At 40.7% G+C, this 15,256-nt stretch overlaps 1 protein-coding gene across 1 annotated transcript in view; it reads right to left on the reverse strand.

Annotated features, from left to right (window-relative positions):
• Nucleotides 1–2,237: 2,237 nt before the first annotated feature.
• tg (thyroglobulin) overlaps nucleotides 2,238–15,256 on the reverse strand; it is a 30,395-nt gene continuing 17,376 nt past the window's right edge. The window contains exons 30-49 of the mRNA XM_078171190.1: nucleotides 14,377–14,448; nucleotides 13,808–13,945; nucleotides 13,553–13,729; nucleotides 13,275–13,389; nucleotides 12,308–12,387; nucleotides 11,804–11,950; nucleotides 11,650–11,715; nucleotides 10,885–11,019; nucleotides 10,628–10,801; nucleotides 10,318–10,522; nucleotides 9,582–9,669; nucleotides 7,760–7,910; nucleotides 7,480–7,676; nucleotides 6,944–7,117; nucleotides 6,706–6,843; nucleotides 5,265–5,452; nucleotides 4,901–5,005; nucleotides 4,420–4,560; nucleotides 2,687–2,868; nucleotides 2,238–2,488 (exon numbers count right to left, since the gene is read on the reverse strand). Coding sequence (XP_078027316.1) covers nucleotides 2,388–2,488; nucleotides 2,687–2,868; nucleotides 4,420–4,560; nucleotides 4,901–5,005; nucleotides 5,265–5,452; nucleotides 6,706–6,843; nucleotides 6,944–7,117; nucleotides 7,480–7,676; nucleotides 7,760–7,910; nucleotides 9,582–9,669; nucleotides 10,318–10,522; nucleotides 10,628–10,801; nucleotides 10,885–11,019; nucleotides 11,650–11,715; nucleotides 11,804–11,950; nucleotides 12,308–12,387; nucleotides 13,275–13,389; nucleotides 13,553–13,729; nucleotides 13,808–13,945; nucleotides 14,377–14,448 — 2,774 coding nt within the window. The 3' untranslated portion in view covers nucleotides 2,238–2,387. The remainder of the gene's footprint in view (nucleotides 2,489–2,686; nucleotides 2,869–4,419; nucleotides 4,561–4,900; nucleotides 5,006–5,264; nucleotides 5,453–6,705; nucleotides 6,844–6,943; nucleotides 7,118–7,479; nucleotides 7,677–7,759; nucleotides 7,911–9,581; nucleotides 9,670–10,317; nucleotides 10,523–10,627; nucleotides 10,802–10,884; nucleotides 11,020–11,649; nucleotides 11,716–11,803; nucleotides 11,951–12,307; nucleotides 12,388–13,274; nucleotides 13,390–13,552; nucleotides 13,730–13,807; nucleotides 13,946–14,376; nucleotides 14,449–15,256) is intronic.

Genomic DNA, 15,256 nt, shown 5'->3' on the forward strand with positions numbered 1-15,256 from the left:
GAAAAAAGCTGCTGAAAAGGTCATAGTATAGCATGTCGAAAAAAACTGCTAAAAAAGTCATAGTATAGCATGTTGAAAAAAACTTAAAAAAGGTCATAGTATAGCATGTTGAAAAAAACTGCTAAAAAAGTCATAGTATAGCATGTTGAAAAAAACTTAAAAAAGGTCATAGTATAGCATGTTGAAAAAAACTGCTAAAAAAGTCATAGTATGGCATGTTGAAAAAAACTTAAAAAAGTCATAGTATAGCATGTCGAAAAAAACTGCTGAAAAGGTCATAGTATAGCATGTCGAAAAAAACTGCTAAACAAAGTCATGGTATAGCATGTCGAAAAAAAGTCATAGTATAGCATGTCAAAAAAACTGCTAAAAAAGTCATGGTATGGCATGTTGAAAAAAACTGCTAAAAAAGTCATAGTATAGCATGTTGAAAAAACTGCTAAAAAAGTCATGGTATGGCATGTTGAAAAAAGTCATAGTATAGCATGTCGAAAAAACTGCTAAAAAGATCATAGTATAGCATGTCAAAAAAAACTGCTAAAAAAGTCATGGTATAGCATGTCGAAAAAAGTCATAGTATAGCATGTTGAAAAAAGTCATAGTATAGCATGTTGAAAAAAGTCATAGTATAGCATGTCGAAAAAAACTGCTAAAAAGGTCATAGTATAGCATGTCGAAAAAAACTGCTAAACAAAGTCATAGTATAGCATGTCGAAAAAAAGTCATAGTATAGCATGTCAAAAAAACTGCTAAAAAAGTCATGGTATGGCATGTTGAAAAAAACTGCTAAAAAAGTCATAGTATAGCATGTCGAAAAAACTGCTAAAAAAGTCATGGTATGGCATGTTGAAAAAAGTCATAGTATAGCATGTCGAAAAAAACTGCTAAAAAGATCATAGTATAGCATGTCGAAAAAAACTGCTAAAAAAGTCATGGTATAGCATGTCGAAAAAAGTCATAGTATAGCATGTTGAAAAAAGTCATAGTATAGCATGTCGAAAAAAACTGCTAAAAAGATCATAGTATAGCATGTCGAAAAAAACTGCTAAAAAAGTCATAGTATAGCATGTGGAAAAAGTCATGGTATGGCATGTCGAAAAAAACTGCTAAAAAGATCATAGTATAGCATGTTGAAAAAAACTGCTAAAAAAGTCATAGTATAGCATGTCGAAAAAACTGCTAAAAAAGTCATGGTATGGCATGTTGAAAAAAGTCATAGTATAGCATGTCGAAAAAAACTGCTAAAAAGATCATAGTATAGCATGTCGAAAAAAACTGCTAAAAAAGTCATGGTATAGCATGTCGAAAAAAGTCATAGTATAGCATGTTGAAAAAAGTCATAGTATAGCATGTCGAAAAAAACTGCTAAAAAGATCATAGTATAGCATGTCGAAAAAAACTGCTAAAAAAGTCATAGTATAGCATGTGGAAAAAGTCATGGTATGGCATGTCGAAAAAAACTGCTAAAAAAAGTCATAGTATAGCATGTCGAAAAAAACTGCTAAAAAGATCATAGTATAGCATGTCGAAAAAAACTGCTAAAAAGATCATAGTATAGCATGTCGAAAAAAACTGTTAAAACGGTCATAGTATGGCATGTCGAAAAAAGTTATAGTATAGCATGTTGAAAAAAGTCATAGTATAGCATGTCAAAAAAACTGCTAAAAAAGTCATGGTATGGCATGTTGAAAAAAACTGCTAAAAAAAGTCATAGTATAGCATGTCGAAAAAAACTGCTAAAAAGATCATAGTAAAGCATGTCGAAAAAAAATGCTAAAAAGATCATAGTATAGCATGTCGAAAAAAAGTCATAGCATAGCATGTTGAAAAAAGTCATAGTATAGCATGTCGAAAAAAGTCATGGTATGGCATGTCGAAAAAAGTCATAGTATGGCATGTCGAAAAAGTCATAGTATAGCATGTCGAGAAAAGTCATAGTATAGCATGTCGAAAAAAGTCATATAGCATGTCGAAAAAAATGATGGTATAGCATGTCGAAAAAAACTGCTAAAAAAGTCATAGTACAGCATGTTGTGTTTTTTAATAGTCATGGGGAAGTTGAAAACGCACTTGGCTACACTGATCCACTGGTACACACTGTATGTAGAGGAAGTATGAAGTCAGGACACAGGATTTATCATTAGGATTTTCCCATTCACTTCAATAGTTGATGACAGCAGCATCTAGTGGCTGTTAGAGGAACTGCAGCTGATGCTCAGATCACACAGAGACAACACTCAGAGTTTAAAATGCTTTTTATTGATTACGACAGAAGTTGTTAGATTTCTTCAGTTTGAGATCAATGTGAATCTGGAGGCAGGAAACTGATGTCACCCCAAGTGAAGGAGGACGATGATGATGATGATGATGATGATGTTGTCATTAGTTTAGCTGTAGGCATCTTTCTCAGTCTGTGATTGGCTGGATGGTGCAGCCACTGGGAGCTCAGCTGTCAACGCAGGCTGGACCGGCTCGGCCCCCGACTCACCTGAGGAAACAAAGACAGATGAAACATTAGAAACAAAACACATGTCGACGTGTTCACAGACAGATCGGTCTCAACTAATTTAGATTTTAGAGCAAAAACAAACAGTGTATATATTTAAATACACGTATATGTTTACACATATTAGTTTGACCAATGAAGAAGAGGCCAGGAGAACAGACTTCACTGGATTGTACTGACCGCTCAGACTGGTCAGTCTGGTTCCCAGCTGGCTCCAGAAGGAGCAGGCGCTCTGACTCAGACCCTGATAATGTTGGAGGGTTGGACTGAGCTGCATGTAGGTGGGCGGGGCCTCAGAAGACAGGACCTGCTGCCAGCGCGGCAGAGTTGACTCCGCCCACACACCTGACAGGTTTGGGTTCCTGGAAAAAAAAAAAAAAAAAAGAAAAAATGAATTTCTTTATCAAACACTTGTAATGTCATTAATAATGTAGCTCTGACTGTTTGTGTTTATCTGAGGTGTGTTATTATAACGAGCGTTAATTTAACCACTGTAAAAAAGTCATAGTGTACTATGTCATAAAAAAAGTGAGAAAAAAGTGATCGTATTGTGACAGCCCCTCCACTCCACTAGGGGTCTCTGTGTTCCCGTACTGCTGTTTTCTGATTGTGTGTTACAGGTGCTGAATGGAGGGTCATCAGCGCTGAGATATACCTGGGCCTGCTGTGCCCCGTCCATAAATACCTCCGTCTGTTGTCCTCTCTTTCTTTGTGGGTGCAGCCGTGCTTCTAATTATTTGCTTCACATTTCCACACACACACAGATATTACTGACCTTTATGTCTGTTACGTTCTTTATTGTTGTTGGTTTGTAAATAAATATGCTTTTACCCTGCAGTAAATTTGTCTTGTCTTTCTTCGACATACGAAACTATGACTTTTTGAAAAAAAACTGACATACTATACTATGACTTTTTTGTAAAAAAATAAATAAATAAATAAAAACATACTATACTATGACTTTCTTTTGTGAAAATAAATCGACATACTATATGACTTCTTTGGTGAAAAAAAAAAAAATCGACATACTATACTATGACTTTTTTGGTGAAAAAAAAAAAAAAAAAAGTCGACATACTATACTATGACTTTTTTTGTCGAAAAAATAATAATGTACCATGACTTGTTGTGGCGAAAATGTCGACATACTATGCTATGACTTTTTTTTGGAAAAAAGTCGACATACTATACTATGACTTTTTTTGATTAAAAAAAAAAAAAAAAGTCAACATACTATGCTATGACTTTTTTTTGGAAAAAAGTCGACATACTATACTATGACTTTTTTTGGTTAAAAAAAAAAAAAGTCAACATACTATACTATGACTTTTTTTGGTTAAAAAAAAAAAAGTCAACATACTATGCTATGACTTTTTTTGGAAAAAAGTCGACATACTATGACTTTTTTTGGTTAAAAAAAAAAAAAAAGTCAACATACTATGCTATGACTTTTTTTTGGAAAAAAGTCAACATACTATACTATGACTTTTTTTGGTTAAAAAAAAAAAAAGTCAACATACTATACTATGACTTTTTTTTAAAAAAAAGTGGACATACTATACTATGACTTTTTTTTTTAAAAAAGTGGACATACTATACTATGACTTTTTTTTTTTAAAAAAGTGGACATACTATACTATGACTTTTTTGGTATAAAAAAAAAATCGACAGACTATACTATGACTTTTTGTGGAAAAAAGTCGACGGACTATACTATGATTTTCTTGGTGAAAAAGTCGACATACTACACTATGGCATACTATACTACTTTTCCCATTCCCTTCAATAGTTAATGACAGCTAACAATCATTAATTTAAAATAAGAGTTCATTAAATGAGCACTTATCTAATGAATGTTAATCTAACAGGCGTTTCTATGACGGGTGTTAATCTGAAACAAACATTAATCTTACCCGGTCCTGATGAAGCTGGAAACGTAGGTCATCATGGCCACAGAGAGGCGCTGATCAGAGGAAGTGAAACGCTGAGAACTCATGGGATGATTAGGTGTTCCAAACACGAACTGAACGTCCAGAGGAACAGAAACATCGGCCCTGACCACAGGAAACAGTCATCAATATCTTTGATCAGTTGGGTTTCTGACACGCAGTCACAGTTACAGGGAGAGAGAACAGTCTGAAGCTGCAGAAGTCAAAGTTATGTTGACACTATCAAGTGAGCTCTCATTTTAGCTGAGTCATCATGTACAACTAAAACGTTAGTTATCTGAATTAAGGTTTCTGTGGACATGAGATGAAATCAGTACGACGCCAACACACTAGGATAAAGATGGTGAACATGGTAAACATTATACCTGCTAATCATCACCATGTTAGCATTGTTGTGTTGTGTGTTGTGTGCAGCAGGTGACGTGTCATTAATCTGATCATGTACCTGTTGTGAGCGCTGGTGGCAGGTTGGTGGTACAGGAAGACATTAGCTTTGCTGTTAGCCCAGTGGCTAGCCATCTGCAGAGTGGGACAGATGATGAAAAGATCTCTGCAACAAACAAACAAACAGGGCTGGTTACTGGAGTTGTCTGTGTGGTCCAGTATACGAGCTTAAACAGGCATTCATCACGATGACACATCCTGGCAAATCAAAAAGAGGCCTACATCAGCAGCCTGCTTATTAAAGCTCTTGTGTTCAGACACGTCTTTTGTTCAGTATCTTCTCAGCACTCCTCCAGCATCACTGTACACACAGGGTTAAAAAACTCACTGAACTAAATCAAAGTGAACTGAGGTTTGTATGTGACCTGGTGGCGTTGTTGAGCGCTCTGGAGAACAGGTTGTATCCGGCAGGTGAGGGACTGTGATCCAGAGAGTAGAACCAGGCCGCCGCGTCCTTCAGCAGCTCATTTCCTTTCGCTCCACCCAATGAGCGACTCAGAGCCTCGTAAAACGCCGTCTTACCGTCAGCTCGACCCTGCAGAGCCTCAAAGTCCTGAACACAAACACACAGGATGACAATGACAAGAAATTAAAGTTAAAACATTCAATCAGGAGAAAAAAAGTGCAGTCAGTACTGGTGAACAGGAAGTGGAACATTTTCCATCTTCTTCAGTTTTCTGTATCATGAGTATTCTACATTTATGCAGTATACATTTCCCAGTGAAACAAAATATTTGATCTGTCTACAGTTACAAGAGGGATTAAATCGAATCCTTTGTATCTGATTGGTGCGTTAAAAGTGGGCGGGCTTTGAGTTTAGCAGAGCTCCAGCAGATTGTTGGCTCCTCCCTCAGAGTTGATCAGGAGAAGGACAAGGGAGAGATGAATGAATGAATAAATTACACCTCAGTCACAGTCAGTACGTTTCCAGTCACAGTGAAGTGGAGCTCCAGTCCCAGCTGGACGAGGACATCTAACTGGCCTACTGTCCTTGTCCCAGTATACAAGCACGGGAGGGGAATCCATTTATTGAGCCAAGTATGTGCGACTCCTCTACGATAGGTGGAGATATGCCCCCTTTCAGCTTGTTAGTATTGGACCTTTTTCCTGTTGACCTATTACGTCACAGACCAAACAATGGACAAACAAGTTAGCTACGGTTAGCTAGCAGCTAACTGCTACCATGGTGGACAACTTTACAGCTCTGTACATTTGGTGCGTCCAAAAAGTCACGGCTCTGGATGTAGATTTCTCCATGTTGTTACCGGCTTCTTCTTCTCTTACACATTTAATGCTATTGGACTTCCGGGTCAAAGCCGAAACTGTGGAGCATGCTCAGAGCGCCTCGGCCAGTTTGGGTCTGATTGACTGTATACATGCAGGAGTCACATGATCTGGGTGTGTTAGTCCTACTGTGACACATTCACTGCAGGACCATTTCACTCACACTGACATGTTCACAGGGGTTTAAAAAGTTGGCCTCTTGTCCGCCCAGAGTCCCTGCTGGATCAGCAAACTGTCTGTTGCTACAGTTACACAGGTTGGACCCAGCGACCCCGGGGCCGGAGGTCACACTGGCTGAATTAGAGTTCCTACAGCGGCTAAGGTCCCAGCTGCCGGTCTACTTCCAGGAATGTCAGAAAGAAAGTTGGCTGGCTGTGCTAGCTCGCTAATTCTTGTGTCACCTGCTATCTAATGAACAGTAAATCCATCAGTCAGTACCCCATACCGTTCTGGCACAAATTCAGATTTTACATCACTGCTCACTGAAATCTGTCATGAGTGTTGTTCGTAGTGACCTCTGACCTTTATCCTACGAGCTCGGCTGATCAGACCGTCGTGTTCTGATGTTCCCAGCAGCAGGTCGACTCTGTGGAGGGATGTCTGAGAGATGGACTGACGGACCGGAGCCCAGGCCTGGAACGGACCGCTGACCGCCAACAGCTGCAAGATGCACACACACAGAGGACGGTGAGACATGTAGGAAACTGGAGTTTTCTTTCTTTCGCGCCATCGTGATAAAACGCCTGAGCTTTAACTGTACTTTGGTCTGAGCAGCGTTAAGCGTGTGCACAGGTGTCGCTCTGAGGCAGGCGACCATCTTGTTGTCGTCAGTGTCATCAGAGGTCACGCAGCCGAGCTCTTTGGCCAGAGCGACCGTCTGACTTCTGGAGGCGGAGGGAGTCTGAACCAGTGATGGAGAGAACACAGAGCCGCCCTGCAGGAGGAACAACACACAGACAGAAATATGAAGTCAATCAGTCGTCCAGTTAAAGCCACAAATCTTAAATACAGCTCGGTGTTAAACTCAGTTACAGAGGTCTCGCTGTGATGCGTTCATGTGCTGTTGTTCTGGTGGGAAATTAAACTACTGACAAAATTTTAAAGTTTTGCTCTGTTCTGAAAATGTTGAAATCAGTTTAACATTTTAAGTTAAAACACACTTTCATTAGTGCTGCTACATTCAGGTAATGACTGTTCAGATGGTGTCAGGTGAGTTTCTATGATCCTCTGAAGGAGTCAAAGATAAACAGACTGAAGGTGAACCAGAGGAGGAGGAGGAGGAGGAGAAGTTCTCACCATCAGTATCATACGTTGAAACAGAGGAGGAGAGGAAGAGGAGAGCAGATGAAGGCTGGTGATGTCAGCACCACGTCGCTCTGACCCGACTGTCACTCTCCTGTTGTCTCCGCCCACCAGAGAGATGTGGGCGTGAACCCAACGAAGCACCGCCTCCTGGTCCGACAGACCGTAGTTACCACGGAGACCAGATGAACCTGCAGACAGAGACTTTTATAGTAACTGATGCAGTTCAGCGACGTGTGTGTACAAACATGCAGTGTGTGTTTAAATTTCATACCTGTGCTCAGGAATCCCAGCGCCGCCGTCCTGTAGCTGGCTGTTACCACGACAACATTACCCACAGCGGCGAGGGTGGAGCCATCCAACAATCCTGGGTTCTGATTGGCCGATGGGTTGAAGAAGAAAACCAGAACTGGGACACGCCCCTGCTAACACACACACACACACACACACACACAAATAAGTCAGCTGAGCTCACTGATGTTCCCTTTAAAATAACCCTCAAATTTTATTTAAAATCTACAGATGTTTTTTCACTCCAGCCTTCATTTGTACAGTTTTTTGATTTGATGTGAACACTGAAATTATTCTGGGTGCCTGAGGAGGAGGAGGTGCTCAGTCCTGCTTTCAGAATTTTCCTTAAATGTACACTCTGCAGGATTGTCAGTTCCTGTTGGTAAACACACTCCGACCCCAGATTCACTCTGGTTTCTGGTCTGTTTCTTGAACGCCTGCAGCTTACGTTCTGGCACCTGGGCGTTACCTTTTCCTAGAGCCTCGACCTCACCTGAGCTCTGTGGGGACACACGTCCATAAACATCCCAAACACAGACAAAAGACAATGAGGAAATCCAGGCAGAGGGCGGAGTCTCTGCAGATAAATACACCACCACACACTGATGACTGAGAGGTGTAGCTGTCCCAGAGGACGTGTTTCTTTGTAGAGATTTAAATGTTATAACAGAAAAAATGTTTTGAAATGTTTGTGAGTTCTCTGGAGTGTTACTGACGCCTACTGGTCACAGTGTGTATTGCCTCAATGGCCAGGGGGCAGTGTTCACATAATCAATCAGGGAAATTGTACGCTGACAGCAGCCAGACGCACAGGTGGTTACAGGATGCTCGTCGGTGAAGATTAATAACCCAAACAAGACAATCTTCAGACGTGGACCATGATCCACAAACATCTCTTTTTATGTCTGTGTAGTGTCAAGTCAGATTGTTGGTAAGAATGTCAATGCTCGATAGGCTCTTTGTTTCAGCCTGCTTGGTACAGTTATCACGTGTGAGGAAAAGTCGCCACCTGCTGATGTGGCGAGTAACTGCACCTCACACAGATATTTTTTACAGATCCTGCTGCAGTAAGAGTTGGAGTTACAGTCTCACGTGTAAAGATGGATCCACAAATGTGTAAATATGACTTCACGTTCATTTGCTGTGGTGAAACTCTTTATATTTATAAAACCTGTCACATTTTTATGTGAAATTAAAAGACATGTTTACAAAGCAAGTTATACACATTCACAAATCACGCTGTATCTTTGCAGATATGACTTTACACAACCCAAATGTAAAAGGACATGATTCTGGATCATGTCTCACATTTGTAGATCGTCTTGCCTGGATAAAAAAAATAAAAAGTCCAATAAAAACTTCCATGAAAGAACATTAAAGGACTGTAAGACCTGCTAAAGTTCTGCTTAGAAGGCGCACAGTGTGACTGTAATTTTATTTTGTACTGACATTTTGTTCAGGTTTGTGGATTTATTTTGTGCTGACAAAATGCTTGTGTCTGTGTTGCTTGTTAAAAGCAGATTTTGTTGTGGTGAAGAAGAGAATAAATACTGGTCAAACATCAGCTGGAGCGTGGCTTATCGTACCAGAGGAAAACTGAGGGAGCAGTTATCAGAGGGATTTTACTTTTGTTCAAGTCAATACATTGTTTTAATGAAAATCCTGCAGAGTATGTGTTTGAGTACACAAGTAATCAGCATCAAAATATACTTAGTGCCAAAAGTTAAAGTATTTATTATGCAGAATATTATCTATTATTGGATTGTAACTGTTGATGTATTGATGTGTTTGTTCCTTTGACTTACTGCAGCAGCAGGAGTGAAGATGTTGAGGTAGAGACAGTCTTCACTGGAGGCTGCAGACTCGACATCACCTGGCTGAATACAACTGGGACTGAAGGACAGACAGACAGACAGACAGACAGGCAGGCAGGCAGACAGCTTCTTTACTGCAGAGTTTTAGCTGCTAGGTTTTGGCCCAATAATTTGATATCTGGTGAAAGAAGTGTTCAGATCGTTTGTTTAAATGTAAAAATACTTCACTAAAGTTCTGCATTCAAAATGTTACCTGTAGAAAGGTAAACAAGAGGTTCAGATACACCTCAGTATCAGGAGTGAATTTCCTTTCCTTGAACACACTCTAGTTTACATACTGCTTTTATTTTTATTTTAAGTGAATATTTAGGCATAAAAGTGTGTGTCTTAGTCTGAGCTGTTTACGTTTGCAAGGGTAATCACAAAACTTTCTTGTTTGGAGCAGTAAGTCGGTGCAGGCTCGCTGTCGGAGGGTTTATAACTCACTCCGACTCCTCAGTAGCTGGTTTGGGACGACAGTCAATGTGGCGGAGCCTCCGTGTGAACACGGACACAGAGTGAAAGTGGGCAGGGAGTCGAACAAATAAGATCATCAGCGATCAGATTACATTTGGGTTTGTTTGTTCATATTTGTGGCTGTAATGAACACTGTAACCTCAGAGGGGCGTTAACAGCACAGCAGACTAATCAGGTGTCAGACAGGTGGTCACTGACACAGACAAGTTACCGTGGTTTGGTGGCGTCCCAGGTTCCCGTCCAATCAGCTGGCTGAGCATCTTCAAAGCGGAGTGATACTACTGGTGGACGGGCGTAGGGGACTCCCAGGAACTGGACAACAGTCTTCCTATCTGAGCCCAAGGCTGTTTCCACGGCAACGCCCTGCAAGGTGCCATGACCTGGGATGGTGACGGATGTAACTAACGGCAACCGCTCTGAGGAGAAACAAACAAACATACAAACAAACAGATGAGGGATCAAACATTCAGCCTCTCAGTAACTGTGCTGTGATCAGCTGTTCTCTGCTGTGACTGGCTCACCTTTCCTCAGATACACCTGGGGGGCGGGCTCCCTGATGACCAGCCTGCAGGTGGAAGCAGGGCTGGAGGCGGAGCTTAACCCGCAGGCTGATGTGTCTGGATAGAGGATGCAGCGAGTGGCAGACCCCTCTTCACTGAGTGACACAGCAACGCAAGACTCCGCCTCCTGACAGGCTGAAATAGGAAGTAGTGATGATGTAACCTGAGGACGGTAAAGTACATCACAAAGACTAGTGCATGTTATCAACAGTGGTTACCGTGGAGACACCAGTCTCTGGTCTTATCCTGGTCCGTGGCAATGTCACGGCTCACGTGGATGACATCATACGTAGAGACAGACGGGTCGACGAGGACTGATGAGTTGGAGAGGAGACGCCACTGATCCAGAAACACTGAGACACAAATAATTAAGTTGTTAATTAAGTAGCACACAGATCTGGTACTAAAAGGTGGAGCTAGAAACCCTGCAGTCTGATTGGTCAGTAGAGGACGGTCACTCTGGTTTTATGTAACCTCTGTTCATACATCAGTAAACTACAACTATAAAATGAAAGAGAAAAAAATAACTTCATTCACTGGGCCGACTGCCGGCAACTTTTAAGGTGGAACGTTAACTTGTAATGTTACTCAATGCATGAGTTGATGACGTGAATCCATCAGCACACCTTAAATTTCACTGTGACAACTTTGACCATCACTTTAGTTTTTATATGACACACACTTTTAGTAATGACTTTAAAAATATAGATTAATTTGGAGCGGATTATGTGAAGGTCATATATTCTAATCCTCACTTCCTGTGGGCTACAGCAACACTAAACCCCTGAGCTTGCCTGAGAAGGACTAAATGCACAAAGCTGCTATTTTTAAATATCCCATGGAGAGAGACTCTCACTGCAGCCTGTTCTACTTGTAGTAAGTGCAGCACTTGGTCGTGTGGTAATGGCCTCTGCAGCTTTAGTAGCAGCAGTAGTAACGATTGGAGCAGCAGCAGTATTGTTGTTGTAGTTTTTCAGTCTTACTGTTGTTTTTGGTGGGCGGCAGGTTGAACGGAGGGCAGAGAGCCGGAGAAGATGTCCACTGATTCACTGAAAACACAAACATGTTATCAGATTACACACTTTGCCTGTGTGTGTGTGTTTATACATGTGTAGTGTGTGTATCTGTATCCAGTACCAGGTTTCTGGTACCAGCCGAAGGGGTCTGGTGAGGTCTTCACTACAGATGGTTTACAGTCCTGAGTCCTCCAGGTCGTCGAGTCGTCCTCACTGCAGGTCTGAACCCCGAGACTGATCAGAGCCAGACACACCACGCCCGAACCACCTGCAGCGCACACACACACACACACACACACACACACACACACAAAATCACAGATTTAACAAATCATAAAGATTTTTGTTCCCACTCTTGTTTCCTCTGTTTGTTCATTTCAACATTATTCAGCCTGAGTATTTATCTGTTCCTGTAAATGTCCGCTAGTGTTGTATGATTTGTTAGATCTACATTTAAAAATTATATATATATATATATATATATATATATATATATATATATACTATATTAACCTGTTTTTTTTTAATTTATGATCCTCCAAAATGTTGTTTCCAGTTTCTAATATAAATACATGAATGTAAGATTCTATTTCTTTTGAAAAATAAAAATGGGCTGCATCACTACCTGCTGATTTGGTGTCTCGGACGAAGCCAATGCCACGGCAACAAGGATCCTCATCACAGCGCCGCTCACACTCCATGAACCTGAACACACACACACACACACACACACACACACACACACACACACACACACACACACAGAGCCTGGTGACATCATGCTGGAGGCTGCTTTCAGATGAAAAACCTGTATCTCCAAAATGCAGTGGTGGAAAGTAACTAAATACATTCACTCAAGTACTTATGCAAAGTTCTGAGGTACATGTACATGAAATACTTGAGTATTTCCATTTTATGCAGCTTTATACTTTAACTCGTCTTCATCTCAGACAAATATAGTGCAGTAATAACCACAATATTTACCTCTGACAGCTCCACTTACTGGTTTTATATTTTCTTGTGCACATTTTGTTTTACTTGTGAGACTTTAGTTTTGAATCGTCTCAGTGTATTTTTACACAAGTATAAGATTTTAATACTTTTTCCGCAACTGCAAAAACATTTAAGGAACTGATATCTGTCTTTAATAACTGAAATTACATTTTTCTGTTAGTCTTCTAGTATACTGAACAGTGTTCAGGGCATTGTTCTGAAGCTTTGTGGTCGTAACGTTGAAATCACAATTCACAACCTTGTGTGTGATTAAGAGGTAAATTATAGGATAAAGTGCTGAATAAATGCAGCTATTACAACATTTTATCGTGAAATTCTGACTTCATTCTCTGTGTACACTGAGTTTTCACTGTGTCTAAAAGTCTGATATAAATAAAGTTAGTTTTAAACTCTCTGACAAAACATTTTAAAATTATCCAGATGGGTTGTAAAAACAGTTTTATAGGAGTTAAGAAAAGTTTCTCAGCCCATTATGAAGGTTTATCCTTATATGAAAACATAATTTTCAACAATAAGATTAGAAGTTATGACTCGGTAAAATCTGAAAGTGTGTGTGTGTGTGTGTGTGTGTGTGTTACCCGTCAGACAGCGGCGTGTTTTCTCTCAGACTGACTCGGCTGCGAACAGAGTAAGAAACCATCTTCTGGAAGGAAACTCTCTCATAGAAACTCTTCACCGGTCCAGACAGATCCACTGAAAACACACACACACACAGATGTAAAACTACATCAACCTCCAGTTGTAACTCCTCTTATGCCTTGTTCACACTACACAGCTCATCAAGGGTCTCATCTAAACCTGAACATAAGCGACCATTAGCAGCAGCAGCAGCAGCAGCAGAGTCAGTTTTGTTTACCCTTCTTGCTGTAGGTGTTCTTGGGTGTTCTGTCCAGCAGGGGGCGGCAGGGTTGTCTCAGAGGTTTGTCGTAGGCTCCACAGACTCTGCTGTCCGAATACAACGAGCAGCTGAAGAAACCTGCAGCATCGGCGTCTCTGACGTCAGCGATGGAGCACTGCTGCTCCGCGTCACAGCCTGAAACACATTTATACAACATTCATTCATTTTGATCACGTCTGGAAGAAAACACTCTGAGGTCTCCATGTAACGTACGTGTGAGACACCAGAGCAGTGCCTGCTGGGAGTCATAGTTCTTCTTGTTGAGCCAGAAGGAGAGCGTGGGGAGTTTTCTCTGAGGATCCACAAGGACGTCATCTTCTGACAGAGACTCAAACTTCAGCTGCACTGACGCTGGACACACAAATAAACACAGTCAACATCTGAGTCACCTCTGTATCAGAGCTGCAACTAGTGGTGGAATGTAACTAAGTACATTTACTCAAGTACTGTAGTTTAGTACAATGTTGAGGTACTTCTCAAACTACTTTTGTCTTTTTTTCTTCAACCAACGTTACAACACACAAAATTATTCAGGTTACCATAATAAACAAACAAACAAATAAACAAACAACAGAACAAAAACATTCAGAAATCAGAAGAACTCATTATTTTAGTTCTTTCATACATACAATCACACTTCAACGTCTCAGCAGAGGTGCCTCTTCATAAAACAATAAGAACATCTGCTGCTGAAGCATCCACACTAATGAAATGACAGAATCTGTTGACTGTGAACAAACTGCACACAGAGGAGCAGCTGTGAGTTCAGGGGTGATACGAACCGTCCAGAGGAGGACCGACTTCTGCTGCTGCACAGGAAGAGGAACCAGAACCACCAGCTGTTGACTCAGCATCTGACAACAACAACAACAACAACAACAGTGAAGAACAAACAGCGCTGAGATAGAAACACTGCTCACACTCATGTCATTATCTTGTAGCTGTCTGATCCGTGTGAGCGCAGGAACGGGCGACCTTTAACTTTCAATGCTTTGTTTGTTAGAGGACGGCAGATGTGATTTTTTTGGGACAATGTGTGGCACACGTGGTAGAGAAATGACTGTTATTACTCTTTATAAATATTGATTGAATATAAGAGGAAATGTCAGCAGTGTTTAACCTGCTTTAAATCACGTTGTCTGGCTTCAACCACAGGTTACATAACCAAAAGATATGATGTGTTCTTACTGAATAATTGGAGCAGGACCTTTTCCTTCAGTATGTGAGTGTAGAGCTCCTGACAGGTAGAAGACTTTCATTGTCACTACTCTTTGCTAACTTTCTACAAAGCAGCTTTAGAACGTTACAAAATGACAAAGCCTTTTTACACAGACACCACGTGATGGGGCGGCTATGAAGTCTCTTCAGTAAGCTGCCTTTGTGTTTTCATACAGCATCATGACGCCCCAGTGTGACATTTCAGACAGCGTGCCGGCATCGTGATCGCACAAGAGGTGTGACAGGTGTAACGTTTAACACAACAGCATCAAGTGTGACATTTAACATATGTGTCAGCATTAATGAATGAAAATATGAAAATGAATATCTGAAGTGTTGATTTTTTCCCTGGTTTTAAAAGCTGTATTTCTCTGAAGTGATGTCATTTTCTGAACTTACCAGACTGTTGTAGCTGCTCTGTTATTGGCCTTTACCCCCTCATTC

The sequence above is a fragment of the Epinephelus lanceolatus genome, chromosome 10 (genome assembly GCF_041903045.1).
Source record: "Epinephelus lanceolatus isolate andai-2023 chromosome 10, ASM4190304v1, whole genome shotgun sequence".
NCBI lineage: Eukaryota > Metazoa > Chordata > Actinopteri > Perciformes > Serranidae > Epinephelus > Epinephelus lanceolatus.